Source organism: Leuresthes tenuis, unplaced genomic scaffold (genome assembly GCF_036924035.1).
Source record: "Leuresthes tenuis unplaced genomic scaffold, fLeuTen1.0.hap1 SCAF_5, whole genome shotgun sequence".
Classification (NCBI taxonomy): domain Eukaryota; kingdom Metazoa; phylum Chordata; class Actinopteri; order Atheriniformes; family Atherinopsidae; genus Leuresthes; species Leuresthes tenuis.
In genome coordinates, this window is record NW_027325359.1 from 2,283,635 (window position 1) to 2,303,511 (window position 19,877).

A 19,877-nucleotide genomic window follows, 5' to 3' on the forward strand; every position below is an offset into this window, starting at 1 on the left:
AATCATAATAGCTGCTCTCTGGTGAGGTGACTCAAGGGATGCAGCTTATCCAGTCAGTGAGGATAATATTGGAGAGAATTTCAAATTGCCTTTGTAAGATAGAATCTACAACTTGGAAGGAAAGAAAATGGTGGGCTTTCTACGGAGGATAGAGGGGAACCGGGAGTATTAATTAGCGCTTCTTAATTCAGCAGTTAAGTCAAATTTGTCATTTCCTCTCAAAGACAGTAACACATTTTATATTTCTTGTTGGTAATGGACACTAAGTGCAGAGCAACATTTTTTTTTATTATTCATTTTGGGTTATTGCTCTCAATGGGGCACTTTTTACTACTGGATTCTGTAGAGAGTAGCTATAATGTTGGTATAGAAGTATAAATCTTTCATCACACCAGGTTGCCCACCAATATTATCACAGAGAATATTATTATAAATTTTATTCTAATAATTGATAGTGAGACATTTTTAAACTTAACTTTAACAAGGGTTGAATTGCCTTCAGAAAGCCTGACCATAAACTGCTGAGCAGATCCTCTTCCTCCCACTTTCTTGTCTCTTTCCTTACCAAAGTCAATTTATATTCATCCTGAGCAGAGACCATTAGCCACATGTGAATCCTCCACAAAATAAAAGGCTTCCTTTTGCCCTGACAGCCGATAGACGGGACGAGGAGATATTTAAGCAACATTGCTTGTTTTTTTTTTTTTAGAGGAGTGTGAGGACACGAAGTCTGCATACTGATCAAACTGCAACAAAAGCAATAAATCAGATCTACAGATAGATCTAGCAATTCTCTACATTCACACATAATACTAGATCTTCTCCACAGTACCTTGTCATTGCTCAGAGCCTGGACAGCTAATCTTGTTCCACATCATAAGGATAATCATCTTTGTTGAAAACCATTTCATTTGAGTGGCAATTATTTTCAATATGCAAACTCAATTCTGTCAGACTCACAGTTGAGATGTGATCTTTTGATTGAGTCTCGTGAAGGTCTTTGTTTCTTTAAGTCCTGCTGTTTGTGCTCAGCTAACAGGGATTATATCTGAAAGTCTATTTGCTAAGATAACTGTGAGTAGAATAGATGACAGATGAAGCTTAGGTTTGGTAATTATCCCTGACATTCTGAAAAATACACGTGTACTGTTGCTCTACCAACCTTTGGCACAATGTGCACCGTGTACAAGCATATTAACTAGCTAATTTTAATCATAATCAGTTTATTGATTTATTCGAAAAATTGTCACATGTACTTTCCACAGTTAAAGAAGAGTTATAGAAGTCTATACAACATATGCCAATCGGGTGTGTATTTAAATGAATAATTGTCAGTTGATAATTGTACAACTTAATGTTGATGATGGATGGAGTCTCATCATCCCTAGCTGGCTATTGCCAGTCCAATCTCTTTCTTGGTTTTTAGGTTGCTGTTCCCTTTTCCGTGTACTTTGATTTGCACTAATAAGATGTGCACAAATCCAATTTCTTTTCTGCACTATCTCAAGTGACGAGTGCCTGTTCACAGCCTGAAAATCAAGTCTTGCCATTTTTTTCAATCAGTCATAGAATTCCTATGCAAATTGGCAAGAAATAACAAGGTGAGACTGTCCGCACTCATCTTTGTTCTAAAATCAAAAGTGTTCTCTCAAGCCTTCTCGCGCCTCATAATCTAAGAGTTTTTTTCTTCATCTATATTGCTCAATTTCACACCATGAAAACATTTAGCTTGTGGTGGATATCCAAGTGGCTTGAGAAATATTTCTCCTAAATGTACAGTGTTACTTAAAGGTTTAAAGGTTCTCCAGAACTTCTATATTTCTCCATAAATGTAACCTTAGAATAGTATAAAGAGAGCCAATGAAACAAAAAATCTGAACAATATTTCAACTGGCCTAGCATTTTTTTGAGGAAGACGATCCGGTAGATATCTGCTACATATCTGTGAGCAGCAAAGATATGTGAACCTTTGCTTTCAGTGTCAGGTGTGATCTTTTTGTGTGGCAATAACTGCAACTAAATGTTTTGCTAATTCATGCTTCACATCAAATTGAGGGGATTTCAGTGTGAGCTGTTGATGAATCTGAATTGAAGTGCTTGCTTTTAGTCCTCCTATATCATATAAGGTTAAACTACACATTTTGTATTTAATCTCAATTCAATTTGAAAAGCTTAACCTCAGAAGAGCAAAGTAAATGTTACCTTGTTTGGTTTGTACATGTTTTTTTCATGCCAAATGACCAATGGAACAGCCATAGTAACAGAAACCTTGAGCTTGCAAGCAACTGACAGACCAATTGAGTGTTTGTGTTGAGCTCAGCCACTGACTAACCAAAGAACTTATCACTGACATCGGTTATTTCTATTGATTCATCTTAGCCATTTTTCCTTGGCTGTGTACATTGATGACAGACTTACAAGGCTCTAGAAGCTTTGCAAATAATTTGTGCTTCCCTATGTGGATCTGTCTTATCATTTCTTCCTATTCACTTTGTTCTGTTTGCCATCATGTTGTCTCTTAAATTTGTGTTCTGCATGATCACATTGTTTTATTTGAAAATGTGCACACATAAATTATAAATGACAACCAAGTTTTCTTCAGTAGATTCAGCAGTCTTATGGCTACAGCTCTTTTAAAAAAGAGCAAAAACCACAAGCTTATTATTAGTTTAAATTATACATGCATCGTGTCTGCTTGTGATTTTGTTACATTGTTTTAGGATTACCATCTTATGGTTGTCACTTGTGACTACGGGGAGAGCGGCTCATCAAATAAATTTAGCCTCATGATCTATAAATTCAACAAACATTGACGTCAATGATTAAAACCCAGAATGTCACCTTGTTGCATGGTACAAGTGACATCTCTGGCTTTGACTTTCAGAAGATGGTCACACTGCAACACTCCAGCTAAAATCCTCCTCTCACATACACCAAATAACCCCCCCTCACATTAACATCTTCCAAAATACTGGGCTATTCAGATCATGTACCCTAAATCCCACAGGCATGTTCCCTTTCAGTCACTGAGGTAAATAGCTGACCCCTCTCACTAAGTCTCCTCCTTCTCAGCAAATCAGATTTGCCTCCTAAACCCTCACCATTTCACTGACAATTAATGTCTCATCATACTTAATTTATTCTGAATTGATTCACTTCATCTCCTTAACCCACAGGGGAAATCTGGTCCTGCTTTATGTCATGGAAAAGGGTCTGGCTCCATCATGCCATTGGCTGATTTTAGATTAAAGATCTTGCACTAAATCACTACAGGCCTTGTGACAGAGCCCCAGCCTGGTCCCCTGCATGAGTTAGCTTGCCAGTGCTATCTATATATAACCACCTCAATCAGCTCAGTCGCTGGTTGGACTTCAACTGACCTTACTGCATTATATGGGCCAGAGGGGCACATGGCTTAACTGACCCAGCATGTAAACCTAATGCTCCTTGTGATGAGAGGCCATTCAGGGCCTCTTGGGGAAAATCTGCAAATGATCCACTTCAACAGGAAAGTGATACAAAGTTCTCTGATGGTAAAGTTCAAATTTTCATCCCTTTGGTTTACAAAATGCAGAATGGAACCCAAAAGTTATTAATATTCTCATCTGTGCATTTAATTTATGAGAACCACAAGCCACAAAAAAATGTATTAACCATAAGAGATATGATTTTAGCAATCAAGAACTTGAGATAAGAAGCAATAGAAGATGACCTGCATGACAAAGGCCAACCGCATAGCAGGAAGCATCTTTTCCCTAATGTTCTGTGTTATGTCACTTTTTTGCAAAGGAATATTTTTCATTTCTTTTAATCAAAGATGACATCCAATGAAAATTACACCTGATTTGTTTATCCATATAGTTTTGACAAATGTAAAGGTTTGCAAATATTCACAGAGATGATGTCAATCAAGATAAGAGGCAAACACATTTACGATTTCCAGATGGTTGCACTCTTTCTTCTTAGCCTTGGCTGAAATAGGTTGGATGTTGGGGGATCTTTGAAATTTTAGGTGGACAACCGAGCAGTGTATGGATCAACCTTGCTCTGAAACCTCCGAGGAGAACACATTCTTTTACCAAATGCCTCTCTACCTAAACGTTATGCCTCACTGGGTAGAGTATAATCACTTAGATCAACATCTCTGCGAAATTTGTTCACCTTTTTAGATGGAAAAAGAAAATGACATAGTTTCCTTACTCCTCCAAACTCAGTTGCTGTAATCCAGTTATTTATTTATAACATCTATTCTGAGGGCTCACAAAACAAATCACCCATCTACAGTCAACTCCTACATAAAACTGAAGGCCAACAGTTTCTCCTCCTCCCCATTCACTTTACATTTAAATGATTGGGTGTCACTGCAAGTAAGGGACATGACAAGAAATGAAATGGGAGGATATTTGCTTGCTTGAGTCATTTTCCTTCCAGGAACCTTACCCATCTTATAACCTTAGCACAGAGCTGAGCCACAGGCATGCCTGACAAGTCTGTATGTCAGCAAGGGGGAGGCCTTCATGTTCCCATGAGGACACTTTGAACAAAAGCAAGCAGAGAGACATGAACCACTCTCTGATAGTCACTTACACCTCTTCATTCTAGAAAGCAGGAAGGGTCAAAAGAGATTCCTACACATTCAGACACATACACATGCACAAGATTTAAGTGAAAACCAGCTGCCTCCTCATACGTGAGTTTCAACATTACCTCTAAGTCAGCCTACAATCGCACACGACTGTTTCGACACTTGATGGGAAATCAGAGGGGCAAAGAGCATAAAAATAAAGTAATTATACAGTTCACAGGTAGGGGATGGGAAGTTGTTTGCCGAACTTAGCGTACTTGGGATTTGTGAAAAGTTCATATCCAGTCTTGTCACTCTGTAATCTTGTTTTTTTTTGGGATGCTGCTGAAGTTTAGTGTGAAATCACCTGTTTACCAGAACATTTACCAACAACATAGGTTTTCTGCTTCACTTTCTTATATTTCATCACAACATTTGGAGGTTTAGTAAACATATCATCTTCTATCATCAGAAAAATATTGGATTCTATGAACAACTTCAGACTTATAAATGAAAGTGATTTCTTCTCCCTCTGTAGTTTGTGCTCTGAATAAAGAAAAAAGGGGAGTTTGGCCAACAAAATTCAAGGTCTTGAATTTTCTTGAAACTCTTACATATTTGATGAGTTTAATGTTGAAAAGGCTACATCCCTCCTCTGGTGTTTTTGTTTCCCCACTTTGAGCCTTTTGGCTACTTTGATATAGGATAGCTGTGCTTCAAAGTGCGTTTGTGATGTATGTAAGTTATTCTAAGAAAGATGGCAAAGTTGGTGCACAGTTCTGCTGACTGAAAATGAAAAATGTCTTTTATGATTACCATATTTCATACTGGAGAGCTCTTGACAAAATTCTGCTCCCTCCTGGTGTCACTCCTGCTTCTGGCGAAAGACCAAAGCCACAGCCAGCATGGCGGAGTGCCAATCACATACAGCAATTACACACAATATTGTGTTGAAAGTAATCCGTGTTAGCTTTGTCTTTGAACCCGTGTCTGATGACAGGCTGGCCTCCACAGCACCCGCTAGAATTCTTCAAGTGATGACTGGGAGACACGAGCGGCAACTGAAAAGTGAAATACACATGCAGGGAATCAGCATGTAGTCACACACATGGCCACGAATGCATTTAGAGCAACTTTTTGTAATCATTATCTCCTCAGTATATTTAGTTTACTTCGCAATCAACAAATATTGTGCTAATGTCCATGCATTTGAAGAGGTGTTTTAAAGATATTTTGGTTCTGATCAAACTCTGGTCCCAAGCTGTCAACAGTTTAAAATTCTTTTAATCTAAAAGAAATATAGTCTTGCATTGATAATATAAAGATTATATAAATAAGCTATATACTGACATGCTAAAGTTAGAGCTTTGTTCTTATTTTTTAGAAAACTGTTGAGTCTCAGCCAACAAGCAATGAGTGAAGTATTGACTTAAATGTCAGGATTGTATAAAACAACTTTTAAAAGGTTAAATCAGGACTTACACCATGAAAACAACAACGCACGTTGTTATTGAAATGGATGACTTTGGTGCTTTTGAGTCTAATTTTACATTTCTCTGCAGAACACTTTGCTGCCACACACTGAAAAGTGTCATTAAATATGCACATTTGTGGAGTGTGTAAAGGAGGCAGAGTGTTGCTTTACTGTAGATGCACATGCTGAAAGGAGTATGCGGCACTCTACACCACATGACCACAACATTATCGTATATACTGTATATCAACTGGAGAAAAGCATATATGATCTTGTCAGAATTAGTGTGACAATCTCATGAATGATCATCTCTGAGCAAACATAAATCATCTTTCAGTATCACAAACATGTTGTGCTGTTCCCTGAAAACAAAGGCTGTTTCCAGTGAGGCGTAATGTTATTTAATCTTTTAATCTTTTAAGCATTTATGTACTCACGGAACATTTACTCAAGGGTGGGAAGTCTGGTCCTGGGAGTTGCGGGTGAGTGGCTGTCCAGTGGAGGTCACTTATGGAGTCATATTACAGCCTTCTTGGTGCAACATCACCACCTGAATGAAGGCTCATTTATTCTGCCCTTGTCTGTGATTTATTTTTCTCTTTGTCTCCTTTCTTACAGCCCCAAGGTGGGTTACAGTGAATAATACACTTGTGATTACATCACAACAAGGATTGATGCCCAACAATTATTAAGTGATATGTCTCTTTGTGCAGTCCAGTGCATTGAGATATGGGGCCAATGGGAATTCAGAGGTTGGCTGGCCAAGTCGTTACACAGTCCATTTCCCTTCTGCGCTAATTAGCATGTCAACTGTAAAGGCACCTCCAATGAGGCATTTAGCAGTAGATGGAAAGAGAGGAGCAAGGAAGCGTTTCGGTCCCATCAAACTGCCACTAAAACTTGCCCTTTACACCAGTCAAAAGAGAAAACTGCATTTATTAGCAGCATTTGTGTGGTGTTAGGAGCTGTCCCCGTTATGCTCAGACCTCAACACATTGGTTAAGGCAAAAATGTGGCAAATTTTTTACTATTCTCAAGTGCTGCCTCAAGGTCATTTATTTTGGGATCCCTCCATAAAAAGCCTTGTATCCTGACAGAGGCAATGATGCTCATGGTAATTTGTAATTCACGACCATTATCCCTCTTGAGTTGTGTTTGAATGAATAAAAAGAAGCAAAAGATTCTGACGAAGAACAGGGGTTTAGATAGACATAGTTCATGCTAAGACAATAGAGATCGCTTAGTAGGGCTTCACCATAAGCAATAGAGTGCAATTTTGGGCACATTAAAACTTTACATTTTTAGCTTTTTTTTCTCCTTAATAAAAATCTGTGATAGTTCAAGAAACCCACACTATATTAAGTCTGTTTTGTTTTTGCTTTTTTACTCCAAGATTTGGTTTTCATAATGTTGTATGAGTAGTTTGGCCTTTAGACAACATTCAGGTGCTGTGGTTCTCAGTCCAAAGGTGAAACCATTTCTCCCAGTTTCCCCTTGGATGAGGAGCAGATGCAGACAGAGCATCATCAACATTCAAACAGCATCCGAACCCTGCACCTCCATGAATATAGATAGACTTTCTGAATTGGTTAATTTAAAGTCTTGTTTTCAGTTTGCATCCTATCACATTCTAAGTTTATTACCACTGGAATTATGTCAGTTTTGGCACACATTCTCGGAAACAGGTCCATTTTCTATGATTTGTTCACTGAAAATAAAGGAGGGGGAAAGTCTGTGGTCTGCCGTATTGCTTTATTCCAGCAGCTGTGCAAAATCACAGAAGCTTTTTTCTGTGTATGTGTGTGCTGTGATACAATATGGCGTGAATTACACTGTAGTATACTAAATTTGTGAAGGAAAAAAAAGAAGTGTTCTCTATGGTATTTAGATAAGCAATAAGGGAACAAAAATATATAAGGAGACAGGGAATAGGACCAATAATGAATGCCTACTTTCTGTGCCATCCGGCTAATTCATCTCTTTAGAGCAAAAATTGTAATAACATCAGCAAACCATTCCCATCTGCAGTATATTTCCATTGCTGTGTCTTTAAAGCGTTGATGAATAATTTACAATATGAAGGCAAAAGGGTATTAAAAAGTCCTGTATGATAGTAGAGAATAAGTCATTTTCCCTGTGGTATGACATGCAGAGTAACTATTGATTATATGTCTTTCAATCTGAATATCCTTTCTTCTCACTAGGCATCTGCATGGAGCTCTGGTTTTCACTTAAGCGGATGTGCATATTTTGCATCTTCATCTTCCCTCTGTTCCTCCAGGGATGCATAATGCCTCGCGTTACATAACAAAAGTGTTACCATTCACAGCACTGCTGCTCCAGGAATAAACATATGCTTAGATATTTACAATTTTACTTTCATGCATTTGTTAGAAATTTGTTCCACCCCTCTGTAAATCATCTAAAGGCACATCGTGAATAGACTGATTGTGTTTTTGCACATCCGGCTCATTGCTTCACACTTTGCTTTGGGTTCAAGGCATTACTGGTTGGCACATGAAATCCCTCCTGTTCATGAGGACTTTGGATGAGCCTTTGTCACTTTATGGGGAAATGTTGTTGGCAGTGTGCTTGCACCAGTGTCTCTAATGGATGTTGTGTTCCAGCAACAGCAGGTCAGATCTTAGTCGGCTGTGCACTGTACAGATCATCCCTTCAGCAAGGCCACTCATCTATTGCGTGGAGTGAAATTAGATAATAAACCATGTAATGCACAAACCCCTCCATGCACACACATGCTCTTTGTATCACCTTTCTCCCAGCAGCTGTTTTTGCACAAGGTCAGGCCAACTGGCCCTGTGGATAAAACTAGAACAACAAGCTCCTGATAACCGAATATTTCACAAATTTCCAGGAAGGAATCCCGAGGCTGCTTTTCACCTATTTAAGTCGAGCAATTGTCAGACACTTGAGATACATTTGTAACGGCATATTCTGCTCTCCAGGCAGTCTCAAACATTGCCAGACAAGGTCACCTCGAATTATAATATGAATGCCCTCTGTCTTTTAGTAAAAGTAACTTTTTCTTATGGTTGTTTATATTGTTCTTGGAAGCTGTTGTATTCTTTGTAGTTATTTAATGATAACTCAAAATGCAAAATGTGTACACATTAAGCAAGATCTAATCTGAGAGGGACTGCAATTCCTCAAAGAGTCATTTAAAGTTAATTTAAAGACCCAAGAAATGCCCAATTTTACAGCAGAAATCAACTTGAGTTGTCCAGTACATTTACATTTTGTCCCCAGGTTCCCACTAAAACTGATGCCTTTCATTTCATCTTTGGCTGTATAAATCAATGATTACGATGGTTTAACTCTGATCCTGAGGTTTCATAACAGCAGCTTGAGAAACAATGAGTGGCCACATCCATCTATCCATCTTTATACTGTATGTACTTTAGAGTAATAATCATCTGGTTAACTAACTTGGGAAACTCCACTATAGTAAATACCCTACAGAAGTGCATTTACAAAGGCTATTGCCCTGCACAAACCTGCACATTTAGTCTCAAGCTTGTTTAGATACGGCAAGTGAAAATGAGAATCAAAGAAATGTGCTGATGGTAGCTTTCTGGCTTTCTGTTTTTCTGGTACTCTGTAGCTGCCACATAGTCCATTAGGGATTTCCAGTTTCTGTGAGCCCTTTGGTCCACTGCTTCAGGTATTATGTGGGAAACATGTTGAGTGTTGAAACTGTCTAATACACAGGGTTCTGGTCATGCTCTATAGTCTGGTCATGGTCTATGCTGAGCCAGCACAGTCATTAAGCCCTTCAACCAGTGAAAGTCAATGGGAGATTGTCCAACTGACTGCCTGCCTCTTTTTTCGGCGTGGCTGCACTGGCTGACCAGAGAGATATTTATATGAGCCAAATGTTTGTGTGCCTTTACAGGCAAGCTAGTTTATGTGGAGGCAAGCACACACTCATAAAAGGCTCAGCCTTCACATAAATTGCTATTTATTTTTCTAACATGTTCACTTTTTATTGTATGCAAACGCCTCATAGGATATCTCCATATGCACCTTTGATGTCAACAACAAGTGGCACATTTCACATTTAATTAGTGCCTTGAGTGAACAATGAATCCTCCTGTTATCAGCCCATTTATGTTTTTATGTTTCATTGTCCTCATTAGAACATTACTCGGATTTTATGGTCTTTCATCTTTGTAAAGGACTAAGTACACTGGATCTCTATGCATTGGCTTCGAGCTGACATAGTATATATAAGGTAGCAGTAAAACCAGGGCAGCTGAAATCCCCGCAGCCTCTCCACATCTGCAGTATGAAGAAGTAAAGAAGCTATTCTCTCCTGTGGTAGTGTCTGTCTGTATTTCGGACCAGGGCTTTGCTCTGTAGCTCTGTGCTTTGTAGTCTGTGCTTGGCTTGCATGCCCCGTTTTCCTGTGCATCCCTTTGAGTCTCTCTGACTGAGAGGGGCAAGCAAAGCCTCCTTGCTCTCTGGCTGAAATCATGGGATGAGTGTCCGCTTCATGGTGCTCCCCTACTTGTTATCAATGCATAATTGAAGTGCCTATGGGTTCTTAGGCCGATTGAAGAGTCTTGTTGGGATGTTAGAGATCTAACAAGAGAATTAGTCAGGTGTGTCTAATAGCCTTTCTTCTAACATTGTCCTGGCTTTCTTTCCTTTCCCATCTTGTCTTTTAAGTTAGAAGCTGTTGTCAGGTGTGAAAGTGTATGGATGTGTCAGTGCAGAAAGCAGGGATTGCTCTCAACAGGAAGAGAAAGCCTCATCTGTCTTTAATCTTTCCTGGCACGATTGATTTAGAGTCACTTTGGACTGAATAGGCCTTTCAGTGCATCTCGGGAGAGCGAAGAAGAAGGGAGGGAAACATGCCAAACCCAGCATTATTGACAGGTGCATCATTGAAGACCCTTAAAGAGGGCTATCTAGGCCCAGATCTCTGTGTGCCCTGCCAAGGTATCCAACCAGAACCACCACAATAATGCTGCGATCTCAAGGCCAAGCACGAGAAAACATAGACACAAAGAATTGTGTGCTTTTAAATTTCCCTCACAGATGCTCAAAATAATATGTTTACACACATATAAAATTGAACCCATAAAAGCTTGTCGTTCCCCTAACTAGCTAATGCATCTTTAGACAAAGCAGCATGTTATCTGATTATTCAGTTGGTCAGGCGGTGGGATTTTCTAGGTAGTCTTGTGCTTTGAGTGAATCCTACAGGACTCCTCTGAGGGAATAAAATTTTAACCAGACAGATATAACTTTTTAATCTTACGCTCCACATCTGTTTCGATCCTTTGAATTCATGCAGTGTTAATTTTGAGCCTGAGAGCACCTCAGCCATCATCGCAGCCCCTATGAATAATTTACATGTTATACAACTCACATCAGCTGTACAGTATTCTCAGAGTAATAACTAGGATGCCCCTAGGATGCCCCAGGGGACAGGAGGTTGGAAGTTGTACTGGAAATCTTTTTGTAGCTAACAGTTTCTTTCCTCCATGAAGGGGAGAAATATTGTGTGAAAGGATGTAGTCCAATGAAATGTGTGAGCCTCATAACAATGCAGCTGCACCTTCCCCAAGTATTATCATCCATCTGATTTTATTTTATTTTTTTACTGTACATGGTTCACTGAAGAAAACCAAGATTCCAATTTCAATAATAAGGAATACTCCACTGAACTTGCTTTGACGTCCCTGAAAACTTTGGTTTCTTGCAGAAAACACACTTCTTTGTTGTCTGAATGCACAGTAGATTATAGTACCCACAACTGGTCAGCAGCTTTGAAGTAAAGACTTACTTTTAATTGCATCCACTAAAGAATTGCCATTTTCAAGAATCAAAAGTTCTTGTATTGTGATGTGACTTAAATGGTAATTCCTTTTAAGGTACTTTATTTATGGTAATTCAGCTGCTGTGTAGTGAGGCTGAACTTAGACAATTCTTGTTGATAAAAGACTTAACAACAACAACATTTCTTTTAAAGAACAAGGTGGCTTAGAGAATAAATCCACAATGGTAATGTAAAAAATAACCTCACTTCAGCATCACAAAGACTTCTGTTTTTGCTCTTCTCCCTCTGCAACCACAGAGGATAAACATGCTAGACGTACTTATTTATCTGGAAGAAGCCTTAATGAAATAACCCTCTCTGACAAGCACACACAAGCACGCAAGTCTCTCTGAAGAGGCTACAGTTAAGTGGCTCCTTTCTTTCCCAACATGCTTCAAAGAAGACCTTTTTCTCTTGCTGGATAAAAACACAAATAGTCTAACTTTATTTTTCAGGGATTTTTCCTTGTTTAGAGTTGCTTTGCTATGTGTGCTGTTCCGTGATTCTCGCTCCCTCTTGCACCTGGAATAGCACTTACTTTGTAACATGAATCACAGACTTGCAGGATCATGTGGGAAATTGAAAAATCTGCTTTTAGCTGCAGTGAATATCCTTTATCTTCCTTTCAGTGCAGAATCAATACTGGCCAGAGCACAAGATTTTATGTGCCACAGGATTTTATTTTATTTTTTTTTACAAGTAAAAAGAAAGACAACATTGCTGTAAACTGCAGAGAAGATTTTAACATGCAAAAAGTGGCTCCATCCTTAGCTTTACATTATTGAGGAAGTTCTTCCAAATTACTGACAGTGTGAAGTATGGCGCTTCATTTCAGCCTTATCATGAAAAACTTTAAGACTTTGACCATCTGACCCTTCTTTCCAGTAGGGAAAGAAAGGAAAATAACTTTACTGCTATTCTTTCATATGATTGTCCAACAGCAAAAGTTGCCTTTAACCCTCCAGCTCCAAAACAAAAGTAAAGGCAATCATCTACCAGAGTCATTTAGAAGCAGTTTCATAACCAAAAATAAACCTCATATTTCCAGGGAAAATTTGGTGATTAACTCCAAAAGTGCATTGGAATTTAAACTTTAGTCTAATCTAATTTAAGGGCTAATAAATTGGCTACATTGTCCTCCTGAATGTCTGTTGCTACCATGAGTTGCAGACTAGCTGGCTTGTCTTCTGTACTTCAAAGCCATTCTCTGTTGAAAAGTTGAAAACAGATAACTTGCTCAGGCAGCTTCGGGTAGCTTGTTGTAGTAATTCAGTGAGATCCCTCTCTGCATTATCCTCTGTAATTATAAAAAAAACTGGCTTCTTTCAGTTAATCCTTCACTTTCTTCTTTACCATCAGAGAATAATATTGTCGCTGGAGATCATGGTTTTTCTGCAGCACTATTTAGGTGCACTGTATATGTCAATGTAAGACTGACATTTATGGCAGAATCCAAAGTTTTCCAGCAGAATGCTGGATCCATGTTATTCACTTCACCTTTTAATAGTAATGATGTTGTGGCTCACTGGTATATATATCTTCCTGAGTTACTATACAAGCATGTCCTTCTTGTAAAAGGCTAAGTCTTTATTAGCCTATTATGTACTCTTGGCAACAAAACGTTAACTAAACTGAATTAAGAGGCTTTGACACTCAGTGCCCATGCACACTCTCTCACTAAAACTGCACAAACTCATTGACTGGATCATTGAGTTCTTCTGATGAGAGCAGCCACAGAGGACAGCAGTAATTTGACAGAAGCGGCCATTCTTTGCAATAGGTCATGACCCACCCACCCCCAAGTGATCAGTGTGTGAAATGTCCTCCAATGTTCCACCTGCGTACTTAGACCCCCTTCATGTGGGGAAGATTGAAGTGGGTCCTGTGGCAGTTAGGCTACATGTCACTGAGCCAGTTACTGCAGCAACTGATAATTTTCCAAGCCAGCCACTCGGATGAGGGGTCAGCCTCTATTTTATTCTTTATCTTTCCCTCTGAGATCGGTCTCTCGGTTACAGACATCTCATGTGTTTTTTGAATCTCTATGGGTTTTGATACCATCTTTCACACCCACTGGTTGACCTCTTTCACATTTTCTTTCTGTTTGAAATGTTGCTTCTCTGCTGAAATACACAGTGACATTGCAATTATTTTTCACCCCAAACTTGTTATCAGGCCCCCAACTGCAAGAGCCGCTTATCCAGCTTGACAGTCACATCTCATATCCTCCTGTTTCCTCTAACGGAAAGTTAATGGTGTTGTATTCTGTTCTCCTGTCTGCTGGGTTTTCTTCTCACTTTTCCACAAGTGACATTTAGACACTGGATTTCATTCTGTCTTGCCAATGAAGTGCCTCAGAATATCGCCCAGCATGTATTAAGGTCATACATTCTCATCACACTCTTTTATTCCCATTAATGTGCAAAGTGACACCATATCAAGTATAATTTAATGCACCCACTTGCTTTCACCGTTAGTTTCTCAAGCTCACTTCAGTATTAAGAGCAGCTATGTTTTTATTCCAGACTGCAAAGATTTTTTCCACAGCTGTATGATTTGTACCTTTCCAGCTGCAAATATGAAAGTAGCATTCATAGTGATAAGTTAAGAGGAAGCGTCAATTGTGCTTTATGTATTCACAGGGATGTGATCAAATAGAACATCAATGCAAAGCCTTTGAATGGTTTTGACAGCATTTTCCAGTTTCTAAGACATTTGAAAAACTAAAGTACTTCATACATCACTAAAGCGGGTTACACTTGAAATGGTCATGTACCTGGAAAGCTGGCATGTGTCAGCTTTGGTAATTGCTGATTAGCCTGCAACCTGCAAAGAGGCATATATAGAGAAAGCTGACAGTGAAACAAAAATGGCCCAGAGCATGTATCTGCACAAATAATTCATGTGGAATTACTTGGGGACATTTTATTGAGTGACTGCATATACCAAAATCACAAGTAGATAAAAACAATGTTGCATAGAATATTATTATATATTTATTCAGATTTATTTCTCACTCAAATGTTTATCATAACCCTGCATCTTCAGTTCTCTGTATTTATGTTGCCGCCTTTACAGTAAACTCTTACTGTCACCAGTTCCAAGCCTCTCCAGTATTGTGGGACCCCTTGACACTTCCCTGCAGATGTTCTATCAAAACATGACCATGTCTCAATTAAGATTAGAAAGTGCTTTGCCAGATACATGACAAGATCGAAGCATGAAAGGAAGGTTTTCCCCTGTGGTGCAAACACAACGATCCCACTGAAGTGTGGTGTTTTGTTGTATGAGTTGTAGAGGCATGGCAGAGATTAGACCATCCTTCTGGTAGTCTCAGATCAGACAGATTGAAGGGGGCTGGGTGGTTTTACAATCACTTAAATGAGATTGACACACTTGGATGAGCTGCCTTCGCCAAGCATTAAATGCAATTAGGAGAAGGCCCTGTATCCCTCCCACCTGGAGTCTTAAAGCTACTGGTGCTCACCTTTGCTATAGCTGTAAATCCACTTTATCTGTCTGACCTCTTAAACTTACTTAGTCCCTTGCTTCTTTAAATCCCTCCTCACATTCTATATAATCTGGCCCTCTGAATAGTGTCAGCCATGATTCCATATATTAGGCGCACTGCATATAGACATGCCCTTTACCAGCTTTTTTTTTTTTCAAATTACGTTTTCATTCTCTTGTTTTTAATCAAGTAAGCATAAAAGGCTTGCAGGTACCTCCCAATGAATTCAGCTGTCTCTGAATTATTCAGGATATAAGTGATTGAAATTCTCTGCGAGAATCAATGCATCTTTTTCTCACTCAAAGCGAAAAGGTCTCATTCAGACCACTTATTCTTATATGTGGGGAAATCCATTGTGACTTCTGTGTCATCTGGATGTGACCAAACACGTGTGTTTCATTCAAAGGAAACCACCTAGTGCTTTTAACCTTAACAACAGACTTTGTTAGAGCACATCCCCCAGTCTTATCCACAGTATAACACACTATCGACTGTGAAATTTTAGCATTCTCAAACAAGGCTTTTGCCAGTCCCCATTAATTTCCTTCCCATCACCCTCACTTTTAATTACATCTACTCTTGTCCTAATCTCTGTGAAGGTAAGTGCATCAGTCAGTCTTATGGTTGTGCTTCTGTCTATATCCCAAAACACTTCCTTTGATCCTTTGAGGTCAGTCTCCTCAACATCAAATCTGTACATCTCAAAGGTTACAGATTAATAAATATTGAGAATTAGCTGACACTTGAGATGAAACTGCTTGGTTCATGTATCTACAGATTCTGTAGAACTAATTAGATCTGAGGGCCTTATCACCACATGATACCTGCAGTTAAGACCCCAAAGTTACGTTTACACTTCATCACATAACACCACTGAGTGCTACTTTTGAGTTGGGTGGAGTTAGTGATGAGCTGTAATTCCCTTAGTTTGCCTGTAAAAAGGTTGTAAGTGCAGAACTTAGTCAGACTTATTATTCATTTAGCTTTTTGACACTTTAACTTTGTCAGCTTATAGAATATAAAGATGACCTCTCTGTAAAGTTGATTCATTGTTCTACATTCTATAGAAAAAGAAAGAAAAAAGGGAAACCATTTCAAACAAAACCATATTTCTCCATAATTCCTACCTGGTGATGGCTGTCTGAATGCTGTATATGAATGTGTACCTCAGTGTGTGTTTGTTTGCATGCCCAGCAGGTTTCCTGTACATATTGCTGACGGGCATTAAAGTGTTCTGGTGCAATGGTGCATGGATTAAAGATGAAGGTGGGAGCAGTGGGAATGGATGGGGGGATGGCAGCATGATGATTTGCCATGCCCCCTTTCCATATTTTAACTTATTTTGAATGATTCTTTCTTTATTTATTTATATGATTAGATTGTCTGGGATTTTTCATTCTATTAGGTGTGCACAAAAATGTCACCATTTACCTCCTTGTCTATATTTCATGCTGTATGAGACTTATCTTTGATAAATAGACCAACACATCAGCAGACGGGACACTCCACTCTGCAAATCAAGCATTTCATGAGGACTATCCTGCATTAACATACACTTTGCAGACCTGCACACATCTGCCAGGGTGAGATTAGGGAATTGCTCCCTCTAGGTTAAGTTGAAAAATACTGCAGGTGGTTTTGAAAATCTTGGAAATTTTAATTTTATGGGTGGAGTAATTACAGCTCTGTTTGTTCTGGATTTAATGTAATCAGCTCAACTGCTCAAAACCAGCTCGGCCCAAGTCCAAGTTTTACAGAGTTGTTATTGGCTTATCATGGCTGTAATTAGTGTAAACCCTCTTGTTTTTTTTAGCAGTGTTTGGTAAGTGTGTGGGCCCCTGGCAGCCAGACGGAAGTGAGACTTTTGCACTGTGTTTGTCTTTCAAATTAGAAACAACCTTATTCCTTTGAGGAGGTCTGTGATTATAACTAAAGCCGTCATGGTAGAGGTGAAAAATGAATTTGGCTATGAATATATGAATATGAACACTCACCCTGAAAAATAGCATTATATTTCTTTTCTCACCTTGCTGTCTGTCATGTCTTTTGCCTTGCAGTTATGTGGCTGTGGGCTGCTTGGCGTGGGCATCTGGCTCTCTGTGTCACAGGGCAGCTTTGCCACCTTCTCACCCTCATTCCCCTCACTGTCAGCTGCCAACATGGTCATCGCCATCGGCGCAATCGTCATGGTTACGGGCTTTCTCGGTTGCCTGGGTGCCATCAAGGAGAACAAGTGCCTGCTTCTGAGCGTGAGTTAAATCTAGATTTCTTTATCATACTTCAAAGCTGTCTTAGTCTAACTTCATCTTGCACCCCCCGTTAACATTTAAAATGCATTGACTGAAGTAATATTGAGAAGCTGTCTCTCTCATAAAGTAGTACATATAAGTATACAACCCCACAGCGGGCAGACACTAAAAATAAGTAGCCTTTATTATTTTCATTCCAGATTCATTACATTGACTGTTAGAATAGCTTTACGTGCTGTGCTGATCAAACAAAAAATCATTTTTTTCTGAGGTGCTCTGTTGGAGCTTTTACTCTAACCGGATGGACCAGATGGTTTGTTTTTTAGACCTTTTGGAAGTTCTTCTAGAAGGTTACTGAAAAAGGACATGAACTTTTGAAAAGTGCTTAGTAGGTAATCGAATGAAGCATCTTTTTATTGAAGTCACAAGCTAACTCAAACCATTTGGATGAATCACACAAAGAGTCAGTTGGTGGATAAGAGGCACCACAGGTGTGATCTAAAACCTGTCTTTAGCTGCCAGTACAGGAAGATGATTGGTTTAAACTTTTGTTCTGCAGTCGTGAAAGGATAACTTAGAGCCCGGCAAGATTAACTCTCTTGTAATTGTATACTTTGAAATCTCACAACATGAATCCAGCTGCTTTGCTGCCCTAACTTAAATACCACTTTCCGTTTTGTCAGTTGTTGTGCTTACTATAAAACAAAACTACGCTGAAGTCGCTCAGTGCATTCAGCCAGGAAGGTGATGTCATTTTTGGTTAGGTTTTTTAAATTATTTGCCTACTATTTAAAAATACATAATATGTCTCTGACAAAGAAGAAGCAAGCAGATGGTAATGTCAGCCACACTGGCTGCAGCCGTGCCAGCAGAACTCATAAAGAGATTTTCCTATTGTTGTGAAGACATTGCCATAAAAAATTAAGTAATCCACTGTGTCTTTACTGTTTCTCATGAAGGCTCTTGTGTTTGCTTTTATAGCCAAAACATCTGGCATGTTTTGCTCATCGCTCAAACATTGTAGAGTTAGCATTGTAAGGATATAATAGACGATTATAGCAGTTCTAATAGATAATAGTAGACGACAGAAGCTTCCTCATTCTAACTGGCTTTGTTTGAGGTTGTGCCAAATTAGCTGCTAGACGGGCTTTATGACAAAGTCTTACATAATGATGCAAACAGAAAAACGGATGAAAATGCAGGACTTCAAACAGTGCTTGAGACGGTGTATAAGCTGTGTTTTCTGTTAAAGAGAATTAAGAGAATGCTCTCTTCAGTTTTGACTTTGGGCTTTATAACTTATGGGACTTCTTCTTTGTGCTAAATTTTTGGTAGATGAATAGTTGATGTAACAACCTTTTTAATTTACCTGTTTTTTTTTACAGACAGCTATAAATCATTTCACTTATTCACTAACATATCCCTGCAGATCACTTTTAGTTGGCTTGTCTTGCATGCACGGCATGTGTAAGAGCTACCCACGGATTTTCAGTAGTGTGACCCAGAGGGTTGTTCCATCATGTGAAATTACAAGTAACCATTGACCTACTGTTCATGTCTTTCTTCCTGTAGGGATGAATTTGCATTTACTTCTAAAAACAAATCAACTATATATTTCTATTTTGATGCCTTGATAAGCACAAACTACAACTCTACAGGCCTTTACATCGCAACACACTGGTCAAAGACTGGCAAGAGCTTGCAGTGTATTTGTATTTGTCATTTGGACATAACCTCAGTGGAGGTAGATTAGATGACTGACGAGAGAAGTTCAGTCTGTGTTGTATCAAACCTCTGGGGCTCCCAATTAGATTAGAGCTGAACAATTGAATTTATCCTTTCAACAATTTAACACCAATGCATGTAATTTCAAGCCTTTGGTCACAGCTTGGTGAAAGGACTGTCAGTCAGGAGGCAATTTTGTGAAATATATGGACACATTATTACACTCTATGTACATTGCATGCTAAAAGGCATTTCATATTCATGAGCTCAATAATTGAGAATGTTCTATTATTCATTATAAAGACTGCTCTGTCTTTACGTTGTAGTTTTCCCAAAGTTGTACAAGTGTTTTATCTCTAGCACAAGTTAATTATGGAAGTTCCCCCCATAGGGTGAGGTTTGTGTGGATCCACTGCAGAAAGAAAGCAAAAAAAATTCCACTTTTTGGAACTTTAAATGAGAAGCAGAGTTTGGGCTTTGAGTATTTAACATCGCAAACAGCTCAATCC

At 38.9% G+C, this 19,877-nt stretch overlaps 1 protein-coding gene across 3 annotated transcripts in view; it reads left to right on the top strand.

The window, feature by feature from the left end:
* Positions 1-19,877, top strand: part of tspan9a (tetraspanin 9a) — a 166,610-nt gene that overhangs the window by 121,381 nt on the left and 25,352 nt on the right. For all 3 annotated transcript variants that reach the window (XM_072385428.1, XM_072385429.1, XM_072385427.1), the window contains one exon: positions 17,452-17,643. In XM_072385428.1, the coding sequence (XP_072241529.1) occupies positions 17,452-17,643 (192 nt within the window). The remainder of the gene's footprint in view (positions 1-17,451; positions 17,644-19,877) is intronic.